Below are 26,296 nucleotides of genomic sequence, written 5' to 3' on the forward strand. Positions count from 1 at the left end.
TGTGAGCATGCATGTTCAATTCATTTTATCTGCAGCAGATAAAACAAGAAATGTCCTCTGGCTCCAGGCGCCATCTGATAACAGATCGCTTTGCCTCTGCATTGTACTCAGTGTCACTTAAGGAAGATGAATGGCAGTTCCAATGACCCTCCCTCCTTCTGCTGCTGGTGCGAGGAACGGCCGCCGATCGGTTGATTCGAAAGCCTGCAGTTAACCCCCAAGTGGCGGCGTGCTGGAGCTGCTGGTGCTCGACCAGCTTGCAGCCTCAAAAACACTCTTTATATTTATATAAATACTTGGCTAGAGATTTGAGATTTGGTTTGACAGTCCAATCCAGTGGTTGAAAGAAACTATGTTCACCTACCAAAGTGACATTTTTTAGTTGAGTATTTACATGTTGTGCTACAATATGTGTCTCCTCCATGAAATCTTAATAGAAACATTGTTATTGTCTCTTAATTTTTTATTCATTCGAGACCTTGAGTTATTTTACAGATAAAACCAATGAATTTATAATATAGGTAACTGAAATACTCTATCCCACAGTATGTCAGAACGGCTGGGGTGGCGTGGCAGGAAGGAGGACTCAGGTGCGGTGTTTCAACGAAAACAACACTTTAATAGTCAATATTACAAGATCCAAAAAATCAAAATCCAAAAGGCCCAAAACTCTAAATCCCAAACTCAAAGAATCCGGGAGGCCGAGGGGGGGGATTAGGAATTAACAATACACACTGAAAAAAGGGGGAAATGGGGGTTGTTCACTTTACAAATAAACAGTTCGCATACATAACACAATTCATTTATGTTCCTCCTCTGAACATATGTAAATCATGTAGAATTCTTGTAATCTTCAGGGATGTTTAATTTTTAAGTTTCAGTCATGTTATGAAGAAAGGAAGTTGTTATGTTTCGTCTGGAAACTCCGCCCATTCGGAGCAGGTTTTTGAGGGAAAACTTTGTGCGCCATTTTCATTTCGGTCGGAGGAATTCATCTATCTGGACCATAAAAGTCTGGACAGCTCTTCACACGGTAAAGGTAATAAAACGTTGTCATTTATTAGTCAAAGACAGACGTAGTCGCACAATTCTGACTAAGCTGAAGTTTTTATCTGCCAGTATAACATCGAGCAGGAATTAGCCAATGTCAAAGCTAGCTAACGTTACCACTTGCTAGCTAATGCACTAGCTACAACATTTGGAGAGCTCTCCACAAGGTAAAGGCAATTAAATATTGTCAAATGTCGGACAGAGTTAAAGATGTCCTGTTAGACGCATTGTTTTCACTGAGCAGAGGTTTTTAAGGCCCAGCAAAAACGAGCAACATGGATAGTCAATGGTAATGCTAATGTTGCTACTCGCTAGCTTTAGCTAACGTTATGCTAAAGATAGTCCTGTTAGACGCATTGTTTTCGTTGAGCAGAGGTTTTTAAGGACCAGCAAAAACGAGCAATGCTAAGGTTAGCTGATGTAGCTACTCGCGGTATTCTAGCGAGGGCAACTTTTATCTTAAGTGTAACTAGGCGTCCCAACCCCAAATCGGGGACACTTGCGCGGGCTGACGGAGGGGGGGTGCTAGCTGTCTCGACCGGGGGGGTCACCCGGCCCCCGCGCACACAGTGGTCAAATCCCCCAATGCCCATTATTCGGGATGTCCCGGGTAATACGGGACGGTTGGCAACCCTAAGTGTAACTGTTATTCTTGATAGGTAATGTTAAATGTATAAATTCAGACTTAAATTAGACCACATGGTCAACTTCCTAATTAGCTAGGTTATGTTAAGCTAGTAGTTGAAGGAAAAGTTGACTGCAGTTTTTTTGCTGACCGTGCACAATTTTGCTCTGTGCTTAATTAGAACGCAGCACTTGATAAAGTCAGGAACGTGAATGTTCATGTTTTCTAAATCAAGCTTAGTAAAAGGTAATGTTCAACTGGTTGGTTAAATCAGCATGGTGCAGGTGGCACTTATTTACATTATATAGTCATTCCTCAAATGTCCTCATCTCCACAAGTCCATGTATAGGAGGTGCATTACTCTGATCAGAGCAATTCTTACCATGTCCTTATTGCTGATGTTAACTGTTTAATAATTATTTTCAACATTTTCTGTGTTGGAATTAAAACTTAGATGTGCTTCTTGAGATTTACATTGGCAAGAAAATGTATCTAAAATCAAGTTTATTTATTAGATACTGTGATGTAGTGCAGAGTATTATTCAAATTCCTTTTCATAATTGTAATTTTAGGTATTGTTACAGTATTTTTATGTCTGATCATTCTTGTTTTCAGATAAATGCAGAATTCAAGCACATCACCACCATGCCCCTGCAATCCAGATTTCTCTCACAGCTAGATGACAGACTTGCGACACTATTTGAAAGAAAAGGAGGACAGATAGGCAAGCGGCTACAGAGCATTATGGCAGACATGAATCAAGTAAGAATGCATTTTTTGTGTGGAGGGGGGGGCTATTGATTTGTACACATCTGATAGAGGTAAGGACTCTAACCCCATGACTTGTTCTGCTTATTTTCCTTGACTTAGGATGATGATGTTGATGTTGGGCGGGAATGCGTACTCAAGGGTCTGTGTGTGTACCTCAATGAGGATCCAGAAAATCTAGTGAGAGAATACACAGTGAGTATATTAGGGTTCAGTAGTTATGAGATTTATGTTAAATACTTCATGAAGTTCTAAAACATCTAGTTATTGAAGAAACAGAACAGCTAGCCAATTAAATATCCGTATGGTAGTGGTTTAGAATTTTAAAGAAAGTGGTCTAAAATTAGCTCATGTTTGGTAGTAGCCTAAAATATGTTGAAGACTGAAATTAAAAAATAATTAATGTTCTAGATTTCCTGAATATCTATTTTTTTATAAGACCAGTAGAGTGAAATGTCTTAAAATATGAGCTATCAGAAATGAAACACAAAATGTATTTTTCACTATGATGTTTGTGTTGTGGGAATTTTCATGATGGGTAAACATTGAGAAAACAATAGATTAACTAATAATGACAGAATTGTTAGTCACTGACCTTGGTATTCCATTAAATTGCAGTATTATTCAAAAACATTCACTGACAGATTCCTTGTAGTTACATTAAATACTATGACCTTTTTATAAAAAATATTATCAAGTATTGCTTTGGTACTGGCTACATTTCTCACTTAAGAGCTGTTAACCTGTCAAAGTTCCTGGATGCTAATGTAGATCTGCTTTAATGTAGACTAAGTATAATTAAAAAAATAGGACATACTGCAGACCTGGTACCCTTTGCTGCTGAGGTAAATAAAGGCCCAGGCCATTATTTGAGGAAAACTTATCAGTTAACGCAGATACTCATTAAATAGTATGATGTTTTAAGGGCATGATAGATTTAAGGTTTTAAGTGTTTTTTATTTTCTCTCATATGGCTCTTTTTGTGAATGTGCACTCTGCAGGACGAAGACCTGAACCAAGGAGCCATTGAGAAGACCACGCTGGGAATATGTGTTGTGAAACACACCGATGCCACTGATGGACCAGAGGACATTGGGATTGTCCTGGAGGGCCAGGTGGTACTGCATGATCTGGATAACGTTGCCTTAGCTGCTGCCATGTTGTTTGGCCTAACGTATGCCTTGAACCTCAACTACCCTCCTGAACTTAAGTACTCGTTCGAAGTGCTCCAGAAGGTTGTGATGGAGCTGGACGGCAACACACGGTCAAAGAAAGCCCAGGCTCTCAAAAACAGAGTCCATCAGTGAACTGTGGCAAGATGGATAAAACAGTTTCGCCATCTTTTGGAATATGGACCATTGCTGCTTTTTTCAGTAGGATTGTTGGAACCAGTCACCTGCATGTTCTGTGATGGGTGATGATCAGACAGCGTTACAGCATGCACAGTGCTTTTTTTATAGCAAGTGTAGTGTATTTTTTTGTTGTTTTTTCTCAGGGTCATTTGCCTTTTTCATTTAAGTGTCAGCATTTGTCAGATGTGTTGAATAGAGCTCCAACAGTTTACTCTAGCCATTACTCTTAATTGTATTACTTTATTTTCAAAACCCTCTCAGTTTAAAGAGAAAATTCAGTTTTCAAGCACAATATCTACATTTGCCAGAACAATAATGGTTCTTACATGTGTCCTTTTATTTTGTTAAGAAATTGTAAATGTAATAAATGTTTTTTGCACATATTTTGCACTACATCCCTGCATTAACCTGGCTGTATAGTATTCTCTTGACGCTGGTTTGATGTAATTCAGAAGGTGTTTTAAGGACTAACAATGTTGCCTCAGGTTGTAGCAGTCATGAACGTTTACATACTCTTGATAACTTGCATACCAAGTGTTTCTTGTGAAAGAAAAAGGTGCTTTTTTCTAATATGAGATTTGTTTGTGAATGTGTGCATGTGTTTGTGTATACATTACACTGAACCTTCTATTGTTCTATGACAATACAGTTGTAAATGTAACGTTTTTGTTTTGCCTTATTTATTTCGAAAATGTTAAAGGAGTAAATCCTGTAGGTAAGATTAGTAGAAATCGCCATACAGAAATAATTTTAGCATGTAGAATTTATACAGAAAAGTATGCAGGATCTTTATGAGTAACTTGAGCAGGAAAAGTTAATTTAAAAGAAAAACATTGCATATACTTTACATAAAAATCTCATGTTGCTTCCATAGGTGAGAATTGAATACACTTAACATAAAAGGGATACTTTAAAGTAACACCAAAAAAATATGTTGGGTTATCAGAATAATTTAATATAATTAACATTAATGAAACACTTTGAATTTACATGAGAAAATCATGTTTGTTTTACAAATAAAAATTCAGTATATTAAATGGAAATTAATCATTTTGACTAAACATGAATATAATTTGTGCAACCGATGTACATATTTTTTTTATGTAAATTCAACAGACTTTTTTTTTCAGTGCACAAGAGTACACACTTGGCGTGGCGTGGCGTGGCGTGGGGACTAGAGACTACAATGACACCATGTAGACAAGCAAAAAATGATGTGTCCAGGGACAGGAGACTGACAGGGCTTAACTACACAGGGGAGGTGCAGGTGATTGGACACAGGTGGAAACAATCAGGGACACTGCAGACAATCACAGGGGAAGACAGGACAAGGCAGGAAGTGAAGCTAACCCAGGAGCTCAAGAGCCATAAAACTACATAATAAAACAGGACATGAACCCAAACCGTGACACAGTATATAAAGTATCTCAAATGTGTTGCACCTCCAGCAGCTGTAATACTGCTCATTTCAATAATGTGAAATTGTCTTTTATTATTATTCATTGCAAATGTCTCAATATGAAACATAACCAGTACAATTTAAAATAGTTATTTTGTTGTTGTAACATAATTTAAGTAATCCCATCACACTGTGCATATCCCAAAACTAAACACAATCATCATTATTGCAATACGATCTTTTTGTACTACTGTCCAAAACTAAACGAAGAAGAAGGAGAAGAAGAAGGCAATCCTAAACTCTTATTCGGCAGACACACAGAGCCCATTTCACATTATTGACTTAATGGGATGTGCTGTTGTTGTGGTCTCCTCTCACCGCCCAGTGTCATGGTAACAACAGGCCTGAGCCGGAACACCTGAGAGGAAGAGCAGCAGGGTCCAAAGCAGCTTATCAGCTCACATTTTACCCCGATGGTGAAGAAGAGGGAGATTAATGCAGACACTGCAGTGTGATGGGACGATGTCTCAAGCTAGCACAGAAGTTAAGAGCCTCGTGATTCTGTCCTTTAGGACCTCATTAGTCCGCGTGAATGGTTTCATTGGGCCCCGAATCTTTCTCCGTCTTGTATAATGTCTTCATACTGTAAAAAAAAAAAGAAGGTTTTCAAAAACCTCTTGAAAGTGTAATATTCAAGAAATATAATAAAGTTGTCATTATACTAAACAAATAAAAAAGTCAATTTTTTGACATTCTTAGCAAAAACTTGCCGTTGCCCTCATATTACAAAGAAACGCTTCAACACTGCCCTCTTGGAGCCCTTTCTATTAGAATAAAATGATAGAAGCTGTCCCTCCAGTGGACAAAACATGAAGGGCCCTCTTGATTGCCCCCCCCTTGGCGAAAACATAGCAACGCGCGCTCAGACGTCCCCTTCTAGTGAAGACAACAGAATGCCGTGCCCTTCTGGATGTCCCAGTGGCAGATGAGGTGTGATGAAGTGCTCTCGAGGAGGCCTTCACGTGGAGAAAGTGCCTTCTTGGATGCCCTTACGGTAAATAAAACAGGATGCCCTCTCAGTGGTTCTCAAATGGGGGTATCTGAAGGCACTCCAGATATTAGATCAGAGTTGAAAATTGTCCTGATAAAACATTTGGATGCTGTCTCGAAGGCCTCCGTGCGCCATTGTTGTGGCAGAGAGACAGATAACATCTTGGTCGATGGAGTACCGAGTCGCCATGGAAACTTCAGGCTGCTTCAGGACACGAACCAGTAACAAAACAACAGCCATGCTCCCCAAAGTATAATAAGCCAGGGACGTGAGGGCTGCCGTCGAGGCTCGGTTCAAAATAGTCATCATCGGTATCATTACCATAATCATCTTCATCAACGCATTGTCTCCAAAGACCCAGATGCGTTTCTTCAAGAGGAACCCAAGATGACACTTGCCTCTCCTCTCAGGTTACATGTGCATCGTGTCGCGTCATTTCCAGGCGGTTATCCCCGCACGGATCTGGCGGTACTGGTTAACCTGAGACTCACATGCTTGCATAATGATAATACATCTGTTCCCAGACCCGATCAGAGCAGATCGATAGCGCAGGCTGCAGCCTGAGAACGATCAATGGAATTGAGAACAATTATAAAGTATTTTCTGGGCGAGCCACCAGAACGTCCCTTTTATGCTTAGTATTTGACACAATCTCATATATTTGTTTAAAAAAACTTTTAGGTATCACAATAGTGGTCTCTGAAATATCTGAACAATTACTCAATTGATTCTGTAAAGAACTAGCTCTAGATAGTGCTGCTTTTGGGGGGGGGGGGGGTGGCACTGCTTTGGCCCCTGTAGTGTTATACTCCATTGGGAGACAATAGTCGAATACACAAATTGAATCGTGTTTTCAACATTGTCATGTAAAATAAATGACACAATAACAACACGATGTTTGACAACACATGACAACTCTTCTATCAACATGCGTTGATGCACGTGTTTAAATGGGCTGAGAGACTTTCTGTTTGTTCCCATCTCACTGGAAACAGAGGAAAGGTATTGGCGCGATGTGATGCGCGCGGCATGGTGACGTTGCCACAAAAAAAAAGGCAGCCTGCAAGCGCACGAGCTCCATACTTTATTCACCACAAATTACAACGTGAGCTCCACCGTAGCAACATGTAACTCCTCTCCACCAGAGGAGGGAACACCGAAAAGATGGAGCTCGAGATGGAGAACCAAAGTCAGCCTTTCAACGCATACACCGCGCGGCCGCCCGCTACACCTGCATTGGGGATGGGTGTGGACAACTTCATCTCTCTTCTGATATTTGCACTCATTTTCATCCTCGGCGTGCTCGGGAACACCATGGTGATCACGGTGCTGGCGCGCCGCAAACCGGGACAGCCGAGGAGCACCACCAACATCTTCATCCTCAACCTGAGCGTGGCAGACCTGTCCTACCTGCTCTTCTGCGTCCCCTTCCAGTCCACCATCTACATGCTGCCCACGTGGGTGCTGGGAGCGTTCATCTGCAAGTTCATCCACTACTTCTTCACCGTGTCCATGCTGGTCAGCATTTTTACGCTGTCGGCCATGTCCGTGGACCGCTACGTGGCGATCGTCCACGCCAGGAAGTCCTCTTCAATCCGGGTGTGGAGGCACGCCATGCTCGGGGTGGTGCTCATCTGGATCCTGTCCCTGGTCATGGCTGCGCCCGTTGCGCACTACCAGACCATCGTGGAGAGGGAGGTTAACGACACCTTCTGCTGGGAGGTCTGGCCGGATCACCACAGGAAAATCGACGTGATGTGCACGTTTGTTTTGGGATACGTCCTGCCGCTCGTGTTGATATCGGTCTGCTATGCAAAGGTGGGTGCGCACGGGTCCCTTGCACGTATTGCAGATAGATTGTTTGGAGTAGACGCAAGTGAATGTGGAGATGGAGGTGATTGTGGTTTTAATCTCCGTGAAATTCATTACTGAAAAGAAAATACGGACATGGGTTTAGATGTGACAGATAAAACATCATTTACTCTTCCCTCTACTTTGATCTTGCATTGATTGATAATGTACATATTTAAGAATTCATTTCGGTAATACTTTTCTTGTTGCAGGTTTTAAAACATCTGCATAAAAAGTTGAAGAATGTCTCCAAAAAATCAGAGCAGTCCAAAAAGAAGGTTGGTGAGAGCTTATTTTATGTTTATGTTACAGTTCATGATAACATCCTTGACAGATTCACCTTTTAGTTTCAATAGTTTCATATAACACAATTGTGCTTCTCAAACTTGAGATATTTTAATATTACAGCCAATCATTTTCTCCGCAGACTGCCCAGACGGTCCTAGTGGTGGTCGTGGTCTTCTGTCTGTCTTGGTTACCCCATCACATCGTCCATCTGTGGGTGGAGTTTGGCTCCTTCCCCCTCAACCAGGCGTCCTTCGTATTCAGGGTGGTGGCTCACTGCTTGGCCTACAGCAACTCCTCCGTGAACCCCATCATCTACGCCTTCCTGTCAGAGAACTTCAGGAAGTCCTACAAGCAGGTGTTCTGGTGCCGGGTGTCCAGCACATGTCCCGTGAAGGACAGCAAGGAGGTGCGCAGCCGGATGGAGAAGGGGCCGTCCACCAACATCAGTGTCACTTACAAAGGTCACAACTCTCAGATCAGTAAAATGCTTTGATTTTGCGCGCTGACGTTGGGAACCTCGTCTTTGTCCTGAGCAGATACTTGAGGTTGATATGTTTATTGATTTGAGACTTTTAAAAAATACAATTGTGAAACACTATTGATAAACAACTGTGCTGGAGCAACCCTCTTTATCGAACTTGTTAACCTTTTACTCGTTTTATTGCACATTTGCAAATAAGATTCTCCTCAGACACTTTTGCTGTGGTTTTTGCCGTTTGCTACCCGCCACCAGCTCAGCCGTCGCTAGGCTAAGCTAGCTGAGAGCAAAGTGCACAAGGACAGCAGGAAAAGTTGCTGGTTCAATATGTTCCACCCGGTGGAATTCAGTCTCCGAGATAATCAAATGTGTGTAGTTTTGTGTTTGCAATAACATTAATTAAACAACAGTGTCTAAAATACACGTTGTGATTACTCATTACTTTTAAAATTCAGTAAAAAAAGCATTCATTAATCATTAATTCATTAATCGCCATTAACCGAAATTAACGAATTTCAAAATATGCGATTCATTAATTAAATCTTTTTAATATATTGACAGCTGTAGTAAAGCACAGCTGTTTTAAAATTTCTGTATTGAAATTATTTTCCAGATTGAAGACATTTTCCTTTTTTTAAGTTACTATTTTCTTCAACAAACTCACAGGCCACACATCTAATTCTCAATAGGGTTTTTCAGCAGATGCACTTCGGTTCGACTCCATGTGCACAAAGAAAAAGTCTAGAACAGGTGTGCTCAATAGGTCGATCAAGGCAGTGCTGGTAGATCGCCTGCCACTGAAAGAAAAATCAAGATGGGTCGCCTCTCACCTGAGGGGTAGATGATGCCATGATTTGGGCAAATTAATTAAATTAAAAACGTAGCTCGCGAGTCCGAAAAGTTTTGGCCCCTCTGGTTTAGAACGTTGTTCAGTGTCTGGATCAGAGTTAAAAGGTTAAAATTAAAATGTGTCTGTGAATAATTTTGACTATTGATATTGGCAAAAAAAGGCATAGAACTAAATTCAAAACTAAACTATGTGTATGTGAATAAATGAAGTTTACAAAGATTAATACATGCTCATACATGCATGAAGCACATGGCATGTAATCAGTGGTTTGGCTCTCCGATTAGCACACATTACATGTTGTTTCCTGGTTACCTCCAAAAGGCTGAATTTGATTTAGAGGACATTTGCAAGAATGTAGTGCAGCACGACCCCCTGCAGCCATTTTATACTATTGCATGCAGGAGCATGTTATGTATGAAAAGGGAGGAGGGATGGAGGGATTTGTTTATCAACTTCATGTGTAAATATAGAATACTTCGTAAAAAAACAGTGGACAGAATGTCTGGTGAGGTGTCTCTTTTAATGACATGATTTTGAGTTATTTGAAGAAGAAAAACGGTCCAAATAACTTGTAAATACTGAAGAGCCATTTGTTCAGATGGCTATGGATGTTCATAGTAATCTATACAAGCAGAAGATGTACAAAACATTGCACAAAAATGTTTTTTCTTGGTGTTGTTTTGTTTTTTATGTGTCAAGAATTCTAATGTGTTTTTGTTTTTGACTTGTCATTATTAAATATTAAACGTATAAAAGATCAAACAAACGTATGACAACATTCATAACATACTGATTAATACAATTCCTCCTCTGAAACTTTTTGTAACATCAAAATTCATGTCTTAAAATAATGTAGTACATTACAAGTAAAAACTTATTTGCAATATGGTTCTGACATATGTCTATGTTGTAAATAATCCAAGACATTGCATTTGATTTTATCTTCCTGCAAGTTCACAAGACTCCAAGTAAACAATACATTCATTTACATTGCTTTGCAAATAGGTCACGTGACTATCAAGTTTCCCGTTAGCGAAAAGAAAAACATGGCGGACGGTCGGCATATTATCTGTGAAAAACACAATATTTTAAGAAAGCATCAGCATTTGTATGCATTTCGATGGCATTTCTAGCGAGAAGTATGCGTTATTCTTTCATAATCTTCTATCAGAGACTGTAGAAGACCTTCCGTTAATTCGTTTCTGCGAAGATTTGAGTGTCTCTTTGGGAAAGCGTGGTTACATAACGCCTTTGACCGCATTATTTTAAAAAAGCACTTCCAGTGGGGGCGTTACCGTAAAGGGGCGTTCAGCCTTCAAGCCACTAATCGCCAAACAAAACAAACACAAAGCACTCAAATCACATTATGACTCTTTAAACATAAATTGCCTTATTTTTCAATGAGAGAATGCATAATTCCCGGGGGTAGGGTTGCCAACCGTCCCGTGACATACCCGTGACATTCCGAATTAAGTTACAATAAAAGGAAAACAAATATACAAAATTACAAAAAGATAAACATCCATTCAATGGTGCACAGGGACACAGCCATGGTTAAAACACAGGTGCGATCAACATTTTAAAGGAGCTGATCCGGCGCACGGTATGAACCAGGGACGCCAGACAGCAACTCCTAATTACAGGAAAATACTGTTAATTTTGCTTAGGAAATACTGTGGTTGCTCGCATATACAAAAAACCCACATACCTGTTTTAGGACACACGCTTACACACAGGAGTGAGGACACTAGCTGTCGCTGGCATTTACCTGTGACCACACTAGTGTTAGCCATCAGACAGTATCAACAACGCCAGAGAGGCCTCTCCTCGACGCGGTCCTTCCGGATTACGAGGAGGACGAGGAGGAAGGTGTGGACGAGCTGCAGGAGGTTGAGGCCGAGCCCCCCCAGCGGGGACAGTCAGCACGTTCCTCTTCCTCCTCCCTACACTGCTCCCTTTGCCCCTCCCTACGCTGCTCCCTTTGCCCCTCCCTACACTGCTCCCTTTGCCCTCCCTACGCTGTTCCCTTTGCCCCTCCCTACGCTGTTCCCTTTCAAGTTGGGTCTGTAAAACAGAAATTCTGCTTTCTTCACACATGCAAATACAGATACCAAAATGTATCCGCTTTGGGTCTCAGCCTAATCGGTTTCAGTGTTAGTTTTCCAAAATACGCAATAGTCTTTAACACTTATACAACATTTTGCTGGAGCCAAGAAGACATTTTCCTAATGCTTCTTCCTCATCTACTTGAGCTCAGAACATGTGTAATCACATTTACATTTTAGAAAACACATTTACATTTTAGAAAACAAATTAACAAGACGCTAAAAATGTGACAATATGTAGTTGATGCCAGGCCTAGGCTAAGAGGCATAGCTTAGCCTGAAAAACATCTAAATAGAAGTTACATTACAATACATATCATTTAGCTGACGCTTTTATCCAAAGCGACTTACAATAGAGATTTTTTCGACGGAAGATGTAGAGGCTCTCTGCAGTCCTGATGTCATCAGAGAGCTCATTCCACCATCTGGGAGCCAGGACAGCGAAGAGTCGCAATCTCGCCGAGTGCTTTTCTCTCAGTGAGGGAGGAACAAGCAGCTTGTCAGATGCAGATCGGAGTGTGTGCGGGTTGGGATGTAGGGTTTTACCATGTCCTGGATGTAGACTGGTCCCGATCCATTCACAGCATGGTACGTCAGTACCAATGTTTTGAACTGGATGTGGGCAGCCACTGGTAACCAATGAAGAGAACGGAGAAGTGGTGTGGTGTGGGAGTATTTTGGAAGGTTGAAGACCAGTCGAGCTGCTGCATTCTGGATGAGCTGCAGTGGTCTCAGTGGTTTCTCTCCTTCCCCGACTCGGACACTCAGGTGGCGGCACGGATCTCTGCATGTCTGACTGACATCTCCCAGTGGATGTCCGCTCATCACCTGAAGATCAACCCTGACAAGACCGAACTACTTTTCTTCCCTCGAAAAACCTCGCCCACCCAGGACCTGACCGTTAACTTCGGCGACTCCGTGTTGACGGCCACTCAGAGTGCCAGGAACCTCAGCGTGACACTTGACTCCCAACTCTCCCTGACTGCCAACATCGCAGCGACAACACGATCTTGTAGATACACGCTCTACAACATCAGGAGAATCAGCAGAGAGAGAGTTACAGTAGTCCAGGCGGGAGATGACAAGAGCCTGAATCAGCACCTGTGCCGCCTTCTGAGTGAGAAGGGGTCGTATTCTCCTGATGTTGTAGAGCGTGTATCTACAGGATCGTGTTGTCGCTGCGATGTTGGCAGTCAGGGACGAAAAGTAGTTTGGTCTTGTCGGGGTTGATCTTCGGGTGATGAGCGGACATCCAGTGGGAGATGTCAGTCAGACAGGCAGAGATCCGTGCCGCCACCTGAGTGTCCGAGTCGGGGAAGGAGAGAATTAGTTGGGTGTCGTCGGCATAGCTGTGATAGGAAGAACCATGCGAGCGAATGACGGAGCCAAGGGAGTTGGTTTAGTGAAGTGGTGAAGTGCTGGGTGTGCACTTTTTTTTTGAACTTGCGTTTGGGAAAACCCTGTGTGTTATTGTGTAGGCGTTGGTTGTTCACCTGTTTTTTAAACTTGTGTTTGGGAAAACCGGACTACCGGACAAAACCCTGTATGTTAAGGCGTTGGTTGTTCACCTGTTTTTTAAACTTGTGTTTGGGAAAACCGGACTACCGGACAAAACCCTGTATGTTAAGGCGTTGGTTGTTCACCTGTTTTTTAAACTTGTGTTTGGGAAAACCGGACTACCGGACAAAACCCTGTATGTTAAGGTGTTGGTTGTTCACCTTTTTTTTAAACTTGTGTTTGGGAAAACCGGACTACCGGACAAAACCCTGTATGTTAAGGTGTTGGTTGTTACACCTTTTTTTTAAAACTTGCGTTTGGGAAAACCGGACTACCGGACAAAACCCTGTATGTTAAGGTGTTGGTTGTTACACCTTTTTTTTTAAACTTGCGTTTGGGTAAACCGGACTACCGGACAAAACCGCTCGATGAAAGCCTATTTTCCTTTCTTTTGTTTCTTCAGTGCCTCCTTTTGTCTTTTCTCATCTTCTTCCCTCTCTTTCTTCTGCTTCTTCAGCAGTTCCTTTTCTATCTTGGCCGATTCCTTCATTTGCTTCTTCAGTATCATTTCTTTCTCCTTCGCCAACTTCTTCTCCTCCTTTTTCATCTGCACCCTTTCCTTGTCTGTTTTATGGGCGAGTTCCTCAAGGCGGAGGTTCCATATCCGGAGGTCATTTTTCTCTTGGGTCAGGAGCCTGATGTTTTCCTCCAATCGGTTCACTTTGAGGAGCAACTCCTCGTTCATCTCTCCATTGAGTGTTTCACTCTCCCGCTCTCTCTGGAAGTGGCCCTCATGTAGAGCAAGGAATGAGTGGTGGTGTTGATCCGGAGTCGCACATTTCATTTTACGCTCTGCCTCGCTGTGGATGATTGCGATTTCTTTCTCTTTCATCTCCAAGGCAAATTTGATGTCAGTAGTTTCCTTCTCCCAGGCCTCTGTTCTAAGTCTCTGAAAGTCAAGTATCCTGGCCTCCTTTTCTGCAAACTCATCTCTCATTTTATTTTCCAGAGCCGTGAGGTTGATTTTCCACTCTGCCTCCATCAGGATCATTTTGCTTTCTTGATGTTTCAGCTTGGCTTCACTCAAGTTCAGTTTTTCAAGAGCTCTCTTTTCACTGGTTGTGTTAGTGATCAGATTGTCCTTTTCCATGATGATCTGGCTATTCTTTCTGTCAAAGTCGTCCTGCAGAGTTTTGAGCCGTGCAGAATACTCCTCCTCCCTTGCAAACCATCGTTTTTCCCACTCTAAATTCACCTTTTCAATGACTTTCTTGTCAGCCTCCGCCTGTTTTCTAACTGACATCTCTGACTCTAGAGCCTTCATTATTTCCGCCTTTTCGTGCTCCCAACTGACCTCCTTGGTGACCATTTTCTCCTTCAAGACAGCATTTTCCAAGTAGAGCTTGTTGACTTGCTGTTGGATGTCCGACATGGCTTTTGACAGGTCCTGATGGTCTGTGCAAGGACTTTGATGGTCTGGCACTGGTTGGGGTAGGCGGGCCTGGTTTCCAGATTGACTCGGTAAGCTGACCGCCGGTGCGAGCTGCTTCTGAAGGGCCATCTTTTCCGCGAGTATCTGTCTCTTCACGCCTCTTTCTGCATGTAAAGCCTTCATTATTTTGGCTTTTTCAACCTCCCAACCGCGCTCCTTGATTGCCATTTGCTTCATCAAGTCACTGTTTTCGGGTGCCAGTTCAACTTGCTGTTGGATGTCCACAATGGTTTTTGACTGGTCCTGATGGCCTGTGCAGGGACTTTGATGGTCTGGCACTGATTGGGGTAGGCGGGCCTGGTTTCCAGATTGACTCGGTAAGCTGACCGCCGGTGCGAGCTGCTTCTCAAGGGCCATCTTTTCTGCGAGTATCTGTCTCTTCACGCCTCTTTCTGCATGTAAAGCCTTCATTATTTTGGCTTTTTCAACCTCCCAACCGCGCTCCTTGATTGCCATTTGCTTCATCAAGTCACTGTTTTCGGGTGCCGGTTCAACTTGCTGTTGGACGTCCACAATGGTTTTTGACAGGTCCTGATGGTCTGTGCAGGGACTTTGATGGTCTGGCACTGGTTGGGGTAGGCGGGCCTGGTTTCCAGATTGACTCGGTAAGCTGCCCGCCGGTGCGAGCTGCTTCTGAAGGGCCATCTTTTCTGCGAGTATCTGTCTCTTCACGCCTCTTTCTGCATGTAAAGCCTTCATTATTTTGGCTTTTTCAACCTCCCAACCGCGCTCCTTGATTGCCATTTGCTTCATCAAGTCACTGTTTTCGGGAGCCAGTTCAACTTGCTGTTGGACGTCCACAATGGTTTTTGACAGGTCCTGATGTTCTGTGCCGGTACTTGGATGGTCTGGCACTGGTTGGGGTAGGTGGCGCTGGTTTCCAGGTGGACTTAGTGAGCTGACCGCCGGTGCGATCTGCTTCTCAAGGGCCTTCTTTTCAGCAAGAATCTCTCTCCGAAGGCGTCTTTCTGCCTTTAAAGCCTCCAGCATTTCTGCCTTTTCAACCTCCCAACTGAACACTTTGACTTCCATTTGTTTTTTCAAATCAGTTGTCTGCTCAACTTGTTGTTGGACGTCCAAATTCTTCAAAAAGAATTCTAAACTGGTCAAATAAAGATGTTCTTGTTACCTTTTGAAGATTATATGTCCCTCAGTTCTGATGAGATGTGTCCTTGATCAGTGTCCGATCTGAAGTGACTCTAAATTCTAATTCTAATGACATCATTCGCTTTGAAGTTCAGATTGTGATGTCACACATGGTATCCAGGCAACTAGAATGTTAGAACAACACATCACAGACTGGGGCGTCAGAATGTGATGTCACAGGATGTGATGTCACACATGGTATCTAGGCAACCAGAATGTTAGAACAACACGTCACAGACTGGGGCGTCAGAATGTGATGTCACAGGATGTGATGTCACACATAAATGTACAAACTCAATTCTAGTAGTTGTTGTGGGTGCATTAAACATTTTTTTCCATTTTTTAATTTTATTTTAATGCTCTTAAAAAAAGTGGATTGACTTGTTTCATACATATGTATTATTTTACTGAATAACAACATTTCCAATTAGGGCGGTACAAAATAAAATTAATAATAAAATGAATGAAATTTATTTTTTATAAAAATTGTGAACAAAGCAGCCAGGCCTCCTGTTTCAGAAACAATGAACCAGTTAGGTTACAAATAAAAGGTAAGCCTACTTCTTCTTTGCTTTCAGACAGCCACTCAAACAGACAAGCCTGTTGACAGTCATCCACCCCCCATTCATTATTTAAGAAAATGTTAATCTCGCGATAAAAAAATTGACGTCGTTAAAATGGGTTTGCATTAACATAAGGCGTTTAACTGACAGCACTACATTTTACACAAGGAGCCTACCGTACAATTTTATTTTACAATAACACGATCTATGCTTGAGTTAATATCATCACTGCTGCTTCTGAGGCTTTTAAACCCAAATAAAATGTTTTGTCCATAGGCTGTTATAACCTGAGCTGAACAGCAGATGTCGTGCTTACACAAGTCTTGGTTTTCTCTCTTTATTTCCGTCTGTCGTTTCTTGGCCAAGTCTTGGTGGAATGGAGGGTACATGCATATTGTTAGACCTCGCCATACAATTACTGAAGCCTGAGAACAATTATAAAGTAATTTCTGCCATCAGAACGTTCCTTTTATCCTTAAGAAATGGGCAATTTCAGATGTTTTGTATAAAAATGTTATTAAATCATTAAGCCAATGATTCCATGAAATGGTTTAGCCACTTCTTTTATTTTGCACTCCCATATATTTATTTAAAAATAAATTATTTTAGGTATCACAATAGTGGTCTCTGGCTGAACAGAAAACAGAAATATCTGAACAATTACTCAATTGTGCCAAAATTCTGTAAACACAACTAGCTGCTGGGTCGTGTTTTTGGTTATTTGGTGATTTTGCTTTGGCCCGTGTAGTCTTATACTACCTTGGGAGGCAATTTTTATAGGTAAAATGAATGAAAATGACTGTGAACTGTAAAACAATTTCACAGTAATTTACTGTGTATTCAGTCAAACATTCTAGTAGTCAATAAAGTAGTGTGAAAATCACAGTAACAAGTTGTGTACTGTATAAACAGTAAATATAAAAAGTACTATAGAACATCACAGTAGCATAAAAGGTACTGTAGAAAATCGCAGTAACCTAAAATTATTCCATACAGTAAAGAAATACTTAATAATTAGTTATTTACCGTGCTTGTGAGCAGTAAACTACTGTAAAACAGTAATTTATTGTGTATTCATTCAAAGCCTTTAATTTACTGTATATAATCACATTAACAATTTGTAGAAAAACCCAGTAACCAAAAAGTCACAGTAATATAACATGTGAGAAACAGTTACCAAAAGTTACTGTAGAAAGTCAGAACAACAAGTAGTGTAGTGTGTATCTATTTATTTAGATTGTATTTCACAAATTTCACAATACACACAACATTATGCAAGTAGGGTAGTTTAGGCGGTAAAGCTCTTAACTGCAACCATAAGGAAGTAAATCTGTGTCATCGGGTTTTGAAAGAAAAAGGTGATTGAATTTATAACACTGAATCTTTATGCATTGAAATTATGTATCTGAATGTTTTTCATTCAACGTTAAAATACCGCAAATAATTCAACGTTAAAACAACATCCGGGACCTCAAGGAAGAACAATCGATTCTAGATTCAAGATCAGGAGCGTGCGTCAAGCAAAAGGAGCGAGCACCCAACACAACCTCTGCTTGTCAGCCGCTTGGTGACCGGATTGTAGCCATGTCCAATAATAACGGGGCTTTTAACTCTTCTTTATGCCATCAGTGTGGTTTGTGTCTGTAAGATTCAGTAATAGACAGCTGACATTTGTACATTAACAGACTGTATCGGAAGGAATTGTTTCTGTTGATCTTGCTCTGTACAATAAGCACTTGGAAACAGTAGAGAAAAAGTTCACCCAAGATCCAAACCAACCAAGTGGCATATCTCAAGATTCTTATTCAATACCTCCATTAAGGAAGCACTTTGTTTCCACGGAAGTCACTAAAAGCCAAACACCACTACCATGTGCTCTGCAGTACTTTAACTGAAAGACACCAGTTGCTACAAGCATATCTACACTCCGGCAGCTTGTTTCCTCCAATTCTTCAAATAGGGCAAGCAACAAAGTTTGATGACCAACTATAGCAGAATGGCATTCAGAGGGCTGTCAGGCTAGAAGGCCTTCCTCCAGAAGACACTGTTGAAACACCCTCTGTCACATTTAAAGGTACACCGTACAAAAGAGGCATGGCAGTTGTATACAGTAACAGGACAAAGCTGCCTCAAAGTGTCTTATGAGTGTAGGGATAAGAAGAAAGAGGCAATCTATGACTATGTATTAAATGTTTTAAGAAATGCTGGTTTATTTGCACACTATTAACTTTCCGTTTAATCAATACCAACGATTCTGTGTGTGAGACCTCTATTCTGAGCTAAATGTTTTCCTTGTGTTGATGTTTTAAATGTTACATGAATTTACTGCCAGCCGGCTGCATCTCTATGTTCACAAAGTGTAAATCAGATCTAACTGGGATATGGCCATAAGAAAGTAGGATTTTATCTGTCACGCTTACTTTTTTAATCACCTTACATATTCAAGAAAATATTTCAAAAGCATGCATATTTACATTAGAAAAAAAGCCGTATAAAGTTGTCTTCAGTAAAGTTGTCATACAGTAATTGTAAATGATTCCAAAAGAAGTTAACTGAACTTAATAACTTGAACTAGTTACTAAATACGTGTAACAACTAAACACTAAAGGAGTTGTTTCAGCATGGATCCATGGTGGCTCACATAATTGGACACTTCTCCATTCTGGCTCCCGTCTGAGAGGAAAGATCGACACAGTTAACAGTCATCTGAATCAATTTGAAACGAACCAATGAAAGCCTCGTGTTGGCACATGTGTTGCGGTGGCCACCTTGCGAGGGGTGCTGGAGCTGAACACGTAGGAGTGAGGCAGTAGGCCCTCGGAGATCCCTCCGCTGCGGAAGGAGCGGGAGGCCGAGCTCACGGAGCAGTTGGCCCCAGGTTTATCGGAAAGGAGTCCGCAGGAGCCGCAGACCACGGTGCGGCTCCGCAGGTTGTACTCCCCGTCTCCACAGGTGCTGTGGGCCACCTGCTGAGGTTCAGGCGTTAGTATCGGAGCGCTTCAGGAGAACACCTTCTGAGGGCGTGTTTGATGGAAAAAATGCCCCAAGACGCTAAGATGGGATTGTTTTATTTTTAAAGGATATATTCAGAGGATGCAGAATTCGTCGATGACTGGATTTACAGAAAATTACATCAGCAACTACTTTGATAATAGGGGATAGGGAGAATTCGGGTATATTGAGACATCAGGTCATTTGGAACAGCATAAGGAAATGCATTTAGCCTTGAAAAGGCTATGTAAAGTTAGGAGTGCTAATACATTTCTTAGGACTAAAGTCACATGAGATAACGTAGGTGACATCACACACGAGAGGTAAAATGCTTTTTTCCCTCATGCTGTCCCAAATTACCTGATGTATATACTTGAATTTACCTAATAATATACCCTGAATCCCTGAATCGGATTTTATTAGGCTGTTTATATTTATCTGCATCAATCTTTGTTTTTTTGAAAAATGTCAAAATAGCTAATTTAATATTCCTGGAATCCTGAAGACATCAGTTTAGTGTTCACAAGGTTTTGTTGGTCTAATTTGTAAAGTGCACCAGCTCCATCTATCATAAAGCATCTGGTGAACAGTGCTCCCTGCCATTTGGTCTTGCATATTTCTGTGAAATGCGTAGAATGCGATCAATATGTCGTCAATCTCACCATGTCATCGTCCTCTTCTTCAAACTGTGTGCGAGTGACCTTCCTCATTGCCATTTCCTGGAGGAAAAAAAAGCTCAGTGTATGATACAACAAATGAAGAGAACCTGAGGTACAAAAAGCACCACGAGATCGATGTGGAATTCCACCCACCTCTCCGTTGGCGCTGATCAGCGTGGTCTGGAACTGGTCTCCGGTGCCCCAGGAGGGCTGAGTCTTCCACACCAGGTCAGAGGGGGGGCTGTGGGTTCCACCAGCACCAGAAGCCCAGATCTGTCAGCCGGGTCAAAAGGCACAAGAGAGGCTGAGTAACCTGTCGCCGTCTTTGTCGCTGTTCTCGACGCGAGATGGTGCCGAGGAAAGGTGCCGCTCACCGTGACCCTCTGGCCGGCTTTCAGGGTGAATTTGACCGGGAACTTGAAGACGATCGGAGCACCGGACCCCACCTGCCGCTTCACTTGCCAATTCCCCATATTCTGATCCTGGTGGGTTGCATGAAAAGTCAGCGCGTCAAATCCTCCGAGTCTGATTCGGCCTCCAATGACAACGTGGGGAAACTACTCGTATTTTGAAAAGTCAGTGTGCCATTGTGACTGAAAAAAAAAAAACCATAATCAAATTGATTCATCCCAGCAACTCACCTCATCCGATTTGTTGCCGAGTTTGACGTATTTGCCGTCCAGGTCCACCTCGTCCACAGTGACCCGGCCGCTGGCTGAGGCCTGCTGGGCGATGCGAGTGCGGGCGATGGCTCCGCCCCCCGCGACGCTCGACGCCTCGCTGTCGGTGTCGTTGGGGCGGCGCCTCTTTGCGGCAGTGGCCTGAGCGCCGTAGTGGGCCGAGCGGGACTGAACTCCCGAGGCGGACGAGCGACTCCCCGCCATTTTGGCGGGCGGAGGGCTGGGGGAGAGACGCAGCCTAGAAGGACAAACCCGGCAGGTGTGAGAGGAGGAGGAGGAGGAGGAGATGTCGGACAACGCTGCGGCGCCGACGAACGGCGAGCCGTACCTCTGCTCCTCTCCCTCCAGCAGCTTCCTGTACGCACATATCTCCATATCCAGAGCCAGCTTGACGTCCAGGAGCTCCTGGTACTCATCCAGCTGCTGTTGCATTCGCTGCCTCATCTCGGCCATCTCGCGGTCTTTCTCCCCGAGCAGGTGGCGCGTGGTGTCCCGCTCCCGAGACAGGGCGTCCTCCAGGTCCCGGAGCTTGGCCTCGCGGGCCGCCAGCTGGATCGGACAGAAGGAATAACAGTTATCGACGGATCTAAATCTGAATGAACAGGTTTTGGGTTAGGGCGAGGGCTGAACCACAATTTGGCAACATAATGAACTTTACCCCATGACAGTTTCTTTGAGCGTAACCTAAATTGGAAAGAATAGATAAAATGAATAACAGTAAAGTCTGATCAAGTGATCTCACTTGATTTATTCTCTCAGCATTGTAAACAAGTGTAAGGTCTCAATCATTAGCTTCAAGTCTTCAAGAAAATCGTATTTTTGTAAATTATGGTCTGTTTAGAGTCAAGTAGACCATGAAGCAGGCAATGTTTTAAGGTGGGGCTAACGTGTGGATGACAGCTCGCTGCCTTGGTGCTGGAGGAGTTGTATGTGTTTTTTTGGACTTACAATTTTAAGCCTTTCACAATGTGTTCGGAGTTGATAAAAGTAAATTGAAACATTTTGGACATCTTAAAATGTATTTTTCGGCTTAAAAACCAAGATGGCGCTCGCAAAAAGACACTCAAGGTTTCAACAAGTCAACAAACTTCTAATAGCTGTGATAAATCCACACATGGTCATCATGACGCGATGCTCTGGGCATACAAGCGTCTCGCCCAAGTCACGATAAGAACTCTGAATGTGATCCGCGTGGGCTGTTTGTTTCAGGTCACCTGTTTCTGTAGCTGGCTGAGCTGACTGGACATGGACTCCAGGCGGGTCCGAGTCTGCTGGAGCTCCTCGTGGGTTTCTCCGACCAGGTGGCTGCTTCTGTCCGCGGACTGACGAGCATTTTCCAGCTGACGCAAAGAAAACGACAAAACCAAATTGTTGAGCCACGCTGCAGTGTGGCTCCAGCGCCGCTTCATTGGACCCGTTGGCTTTACAACCGATTGTCTACCTTTGCATTGTAGGTCTTCTCGATCTCATCTTTGTACATTTTGATCTGCAGCTCGTGCTGGCTCCGCATGTCCGTCAGCGCCTCGGCCAGCTTACTCTCAAAGTCCTGCAGGTGGCCGTTGTCCATCTCAACCACACGGGACTCATGACGCCGCTTGGTCTCCCGCAGTTCCTGTTGGAGAATCACAACAAAAAAAAACCATTTCACCCCATGCTTATGTGATGCAAATTTAAGTTGAAGAAGAAGTTGCTTTATACTTGGAGTCTGACCTCAGAGTGGAGGTTCCTCGAAAACTCCAGCTCCTCCTTGAGGGTCTGGATGCGATTCTCTGCGTCCACCCTCCTCAGCATCTCATCTTGCAGCTGCTTTTTGGCATCAGCCAAACTGGTATCCAGCTGTGACAACACAACAGGATCAGTATATTCTCCAGGAGTTGAGAGACTGTTCTTCAATCAAAATATTTGAGCTCGGGCAGCCACGAAGGCAAAGATACCCTTCAATAGCACACATTCTGGATATTATCTTTTCATTTGACTTCCTCGTCTTGCTCTCAAAACTACATTAGTTAAACTCCCAAATGAAGTAAGATAGTAGTTTTCAATGTGTCTCTGGTAAGCTAACGCTGAGGACCACAAAGTGGAAAACGAGAGGCACAAACAAAGAGCTGGTGAGCTTGTGGGCTGACTCATTAGAGAAAGATTGACCCCAGATGTGTCTCTGTGTGGCCATGAGTTGAGCTTAAGTTAAGCTTGGGTTTGACTAAACCTTGGCGACCTGCGCCTTCAGCTCCCTGTTCTCCACGTCGAGGCTTCGTTTCTCTCCCAGAGCCGTGGTCAGCGACGCGTCCTTGGAGTTCAGCAGGGCCTCCAGGTCTTTGAGCCTCTGCAACGCTGCGGCCAAATCGGACTCCTTTTTGGTGTTCCTGCAAAGACTGAGGTGTTAAGTTTCATCTTCCTACATGTGTTCCTGATGGTCGATACAGGATATCCCACCAAACAGACGTCCATTTTGCTTCATAGCTTAAGGGCCAAGTGGAGTCGAATTACTACAGTTTCCTTTACGCAGTCCAAAAATATATATATATATATATATATATATATATATATATATATATATATATATATATATATATATATCTATTTTTAAATATAGGATGTAGCCCAGATAGTAACAGGAAAGACCTTGGTGTATATGACTCATAGGCCACAATGATCCTGGTCCTATCCCATGAACGCGGTAGCCACAAACCACAGCCGTTGCTGTTTGGCCGAGAGGCTGCCATGGCAACGGCTCGGCTTTGCCAAACACGCATTGGCCTGTCCTCTCAACATTTATGGAAAAATAATAGAGGCCAGAGTGGAGCCCTGTAACCACTGCCACGTATTGTGTGCATTGTGATTACTGTGGCGGAGGAGGAGGAGGAGGAGGAGGAGGAGGAGGAGGAGGAGAAACTGGGGAAAGAGTTAGTCATCGGTGGCTGGATGTGGCAGCATGGAAAGGAGGCCGAGTACGAGGTCCCACGTCAAACTGCAGTGAGCGAGGAGGAGGGTATGCTGAGGCCAGGGAGTGGCCCGCTTCGGCCGCTCAGAGCTAATGAGTCACCGGGTTCTGATGCTGTGGGCTTTGACGGGTCTCGTGCTTTAGTGAAAAACGGATGCCTTTAAATGGAGGAAGATTTGAACTGAAAGTTGGGAGACTCGAGACGATGCAATTTCTGGAGCACGCCACGCTGATGACGTTTGATTTTGGACCAAAAACCCGATAATCAGTGAAGTGAAGCATGTTACCCAATGTTTGCCCTGTCTGCTCTAGTGACCACGTGCTGCTACAACAGCAAAACTGTTAGTTTAAGGTTGTAGTGTTTCTTTAATTGTAAAGAAAGTACATCTCACAGACATATATGGGCACTTCTAAGGGAAGACCTAAGGTGCTGAGACACTCCTAACACCCTCCTCCTGACTCCTGATGTCATTTACAGCTCGAATACATTCCTCCCCTCACTCCGATGTGGACCGGAGCGATGTGCTGCTGCCGCCACCCACCTCGCCTTCAGCTCCTTGTAGTCCTCCCGCGTCTTGCCCAGCTCCAGCTGCAGACGCGCTCGCTCCTTGGCCACGGAGTCCAGGGTCTGGCGGGCGTCGGCCAGCTCGGCCTCGTAGGCGGCCTTCAGGCCCGTCAGCTCGCGGCTGACCTCGGTCTCCGACTCGGTGATGCGCAGGCGCAGGCCGGCGTTCTCGCTCTCCAGGGAGCGGACCTTGTCGATGTAGACGGCCAGGCGGTCGTTGAGGTTGCACAGGTCGTCCTTCTCCTGGAGCCGGGTGATGCGGTTGGGGGACAGCGGTGTGCCGGCACCTCGCGGAGTGTTTTTGGGAGTCGCCATTGCGATTCTTTTTCCTGACGTGGGAGAAAAACGTGCTTGTTATGAAAGGTTCTTCTTTTAAATGGACAACAAAGAGAGAAGATTGATCTATTGTGATGTACAAATGCATCCAGCCTGTTTAACATGCAGCGCCCATCAAGAGGATGGAGCAAGTTGGGCTCGCAATTCTCTATACAAATTTTCCACTGTTTTTAATTTGGATAAATGAAACATAGTCCGGGTCCATTCAAGGACAATTTTTCATCTAAGGCAAAGTGCTGCTCTGTGAGTTTGAACAAGTCATGACTGAAAGTTTAGGAAAAGAAAACAGAATTCTCTGTGAGCGCTGCAGTGTTTCCAGAACCTCTTTTGAGCGCAGTGAGATGACAGAGCACAATGATCAAAAGACATGGGAGGGGTCGTCCACTCCACCCTGAAATTAGTAAAGTAAATTCTGCACTAATAATGACGGAAAGGTTTACCTTTTTAGTGCTGGTCAGAAGAAGTTCAACTCTCTGCTCTGAGGACTTTTGTAGACTGTCTTGGTCTTTTTGTTCCTCCTCTTAGGACTCGTCTTTTACTGAGCTGTCTGCAAATCCATCTGCGGGTGCCCGTATAGGAAAGAATGAGATGGGAGGAGAAAGGTTGGCCTCAAGTTTGGCACTTGGTAGGTGGTTATTCCTCCCTCTCTCTCTCTCTCTCTCTCTCTTCCACTGTACTGGGTGTGCAATCTGGATGAATGAGTCACCCGTTCCTCAAAGTGCACAACGCCATGTGATCACTTTATGGGTTGAGTTCTAATTGACTGCATTTGCATAATGTTCTGGAGCCTGAAGCCTCTGTACCAACGTCTAAAAGTTGGACGAAACGCTTTCTGTGTTTATTTTGTTTTTCACCCCTGCCTGAGTCAGTTTGGTACGGTTTAACATCAAAAGGACCCAAGCTGGCCTATTTAAGTTAGAAATATCCCATACAGCAAACTAACTGGCACTGAGGTTCCATATCATCGGTTGTGTGTTTGCGCACCTGGGCTGACCTTTGTGCACCTGGGCTGACCTTTGAGGTGGCGCGTGTTCAATTCTGACCCATAACCCGCTCATGAGCTCCTGTGCATGTTCTTTATCGTAAACTTCATACTGCGGCTTCAATGAAGAGGGAGGAACAAGCTGATACTGAATACACTATGAATGGAGATATTTGTTTTCAGACCTTGGAAGGGGCGTAATTATCAATTCAAGATTATACTGTAATCAGCACACATCCACAGCAGAATGTGGTTTTCTTTTTTTATTTACACAGAAGTTATTCAATTATTTACAATCACAATTGAAAAGGTGTGTTCGGGCCTCACTGCTGTAGATAAATGCTTCCATTTGAAGGATTATTCAAAACAGGGGGGGATGAAAGTATTTAACATTTCAAACAGGTCAGAAATAAAAGTGTGATACATGTTTCTACTAATTAGTTCATGTTAAAGGGGAAACAAATGTACGTTTATAATGGGTATTACAAAGTTAAAGTATAAACCGGTACAGACTGTCCCCGCGCGACATGACGCCGCGGGCCGCGAGCTGTCAGGTGGTTTCAGGGAAAACCCGTATTGGATCTCCGCGGTCACCTGGGCGGAAAACCGGAGGAAAAAAAACAAAAA

General features: G+C 43.3%; 2 protein-coding genes and 1 long non-coding RNA gene across 5 annotated transcripts; 2 read left to right on the forward strand and 1 right to left on the reverse strand.

Annotated features, from left to right (window-relative positions):
• Nucleotides 1-759: 759 nt before the first annotated feature.
• Nucleotides 760-4,592, forward strand: LOC134107093 (uncharacterized). Its single transcript, XR_009942602.1, has 3 exons — nt 760-2,437; nt 2,546-2,638; nt 3,445-4,592. It is a non-coding gene; the product is annotated as an uncharacterized LOC134107093 (long non-coding RNA).
• A 2,666-nt stretch (nt 4,593-7,258) lies between these two features.
• On the forward strand, nt 7,259-9,231 carry LOC119219434 (galanin receptor type 1). The gene is made up of 3 exons (XM_037474643.2): nt 7,259-8,063; nt 8,309-8,374; nt 8,524-9,231. The coding sequence occupies exons 1-3, from the start codon at nt 7,410-7,412 to the stop codon at nt 8,875-8,877; spliced, it is 1,074 nt and encodes a 357-aa protein (XP_037330540.2). The 5' UTR covers nt 7,259-7,409; the 3' UTR covers nt 8,878-9,231.
• Nucleotides 9,232-17,709: 8,478 nt separating this feature from the next.
• Nucleotides 17,710-26,290, reverse strand: LOC119219231 (lamin-A-like). Of its 3 annotated transcripts, none has more exons than XM_062558410.1 (13): nt 25,128-26,290; nt 24,329-24,680; nt 23,052-23,208; nt 22,556-22,681; nt 22,287-22,457; nt 22,060-22,185; nt 21,174-21,394; nt 20,807-21,083; nt 20,540-20,647; nt 20,319-20,438; nt 20,169-20,225; nt 19,284-19,481; nt 17,711-19,188 (listed from the first exon to the last, which is right to left on the reverse strand). In XM_062558410.1, the coding sequence occupies exons 2-13, from the start codon at nt 24,664-24,666 to the stop codon at nt 19,153-19,155; spliced, it is 1,935 nt and encodes a 644-aa protein (XP_062414394.1). In that variant the 5' UTR covers nt 24,667-24,680; nt 25,128-26,290; the 3' UTR covers nt 17,711-19,152. The 3 variants fall into 3 exon arrangements, with proteins under 3 accessions (XP_037330170.2, XP_062414394.1, XP_037330171.2); XM_037474274.2 differs by having other exon boundaries at nt 19,284-19,484; XM_037474273.2 differs by having other exon boundaries at nt 17,710-19,188; nt 20,807-21,394.
• Between the last annotated feature and the right edge of the window lie 6 nt (nt 26,291-26,296).

This window comes from Pungitius pungitius, chromosome 17 (genome assembly GCF_949316345.1).
Source record: "Pungitius pungitius chromosome 17, fPunPun2.1, whole genome shotgun sequence".
Classification (NCBI taxonomy): Eukaryota; Metazoa; Chordata; class Actinopteri; order Perciformes; family Gasterosteidae; genus Pungitius; species Pungitius pungitius.

Bases quoted from the DNA above. Each gene is read 5' to 3' on its own strand.
- LOC119219231 (XM_037474273.2), bottom strand. From the start codon at position 24,666: ATGGCGACTCCCAAAAACACTCCGCGAGGTGCCGGCACACCGCTGTCC. The intron at 19,482-20,168 runs GTGAGATTGACG...GAACCTCAGCAG, and splicing joins AAGAAGAGGACGATGACATG to GTGGCCCACAGCACCTGTGG. The intron at 19,189-19,283 runs GTGGCCACCGCA...CTTTCCTCTCAG, and splicing joins GCTCCAGCACCCCTCGCAAG to ACGGGAGCCAGAATGGAGAA.
- LOC119219434 (XM_037474643.2), top strand. From the start codon at position 7,410: ATGGAGCTCGAGATGGAGAACCAAAGTCAGCCTTTCAACGCATACACC. The intron at 8,064-8,308 runs GTGGGTGCGCAC...TTCTTGTTGCAG, and splicing joins TATCGGTCTGCTATGCAAAG to GTTTTAAAACATCTGCATAA. The intron at 8,375-8,523 runs GTTGGTGAGAGC...TTTTCTCCGCAG, and splicing joins CAGAGCAGTCCAAAAAGAAG to ACTGCCCAGACGGTCCTAGT.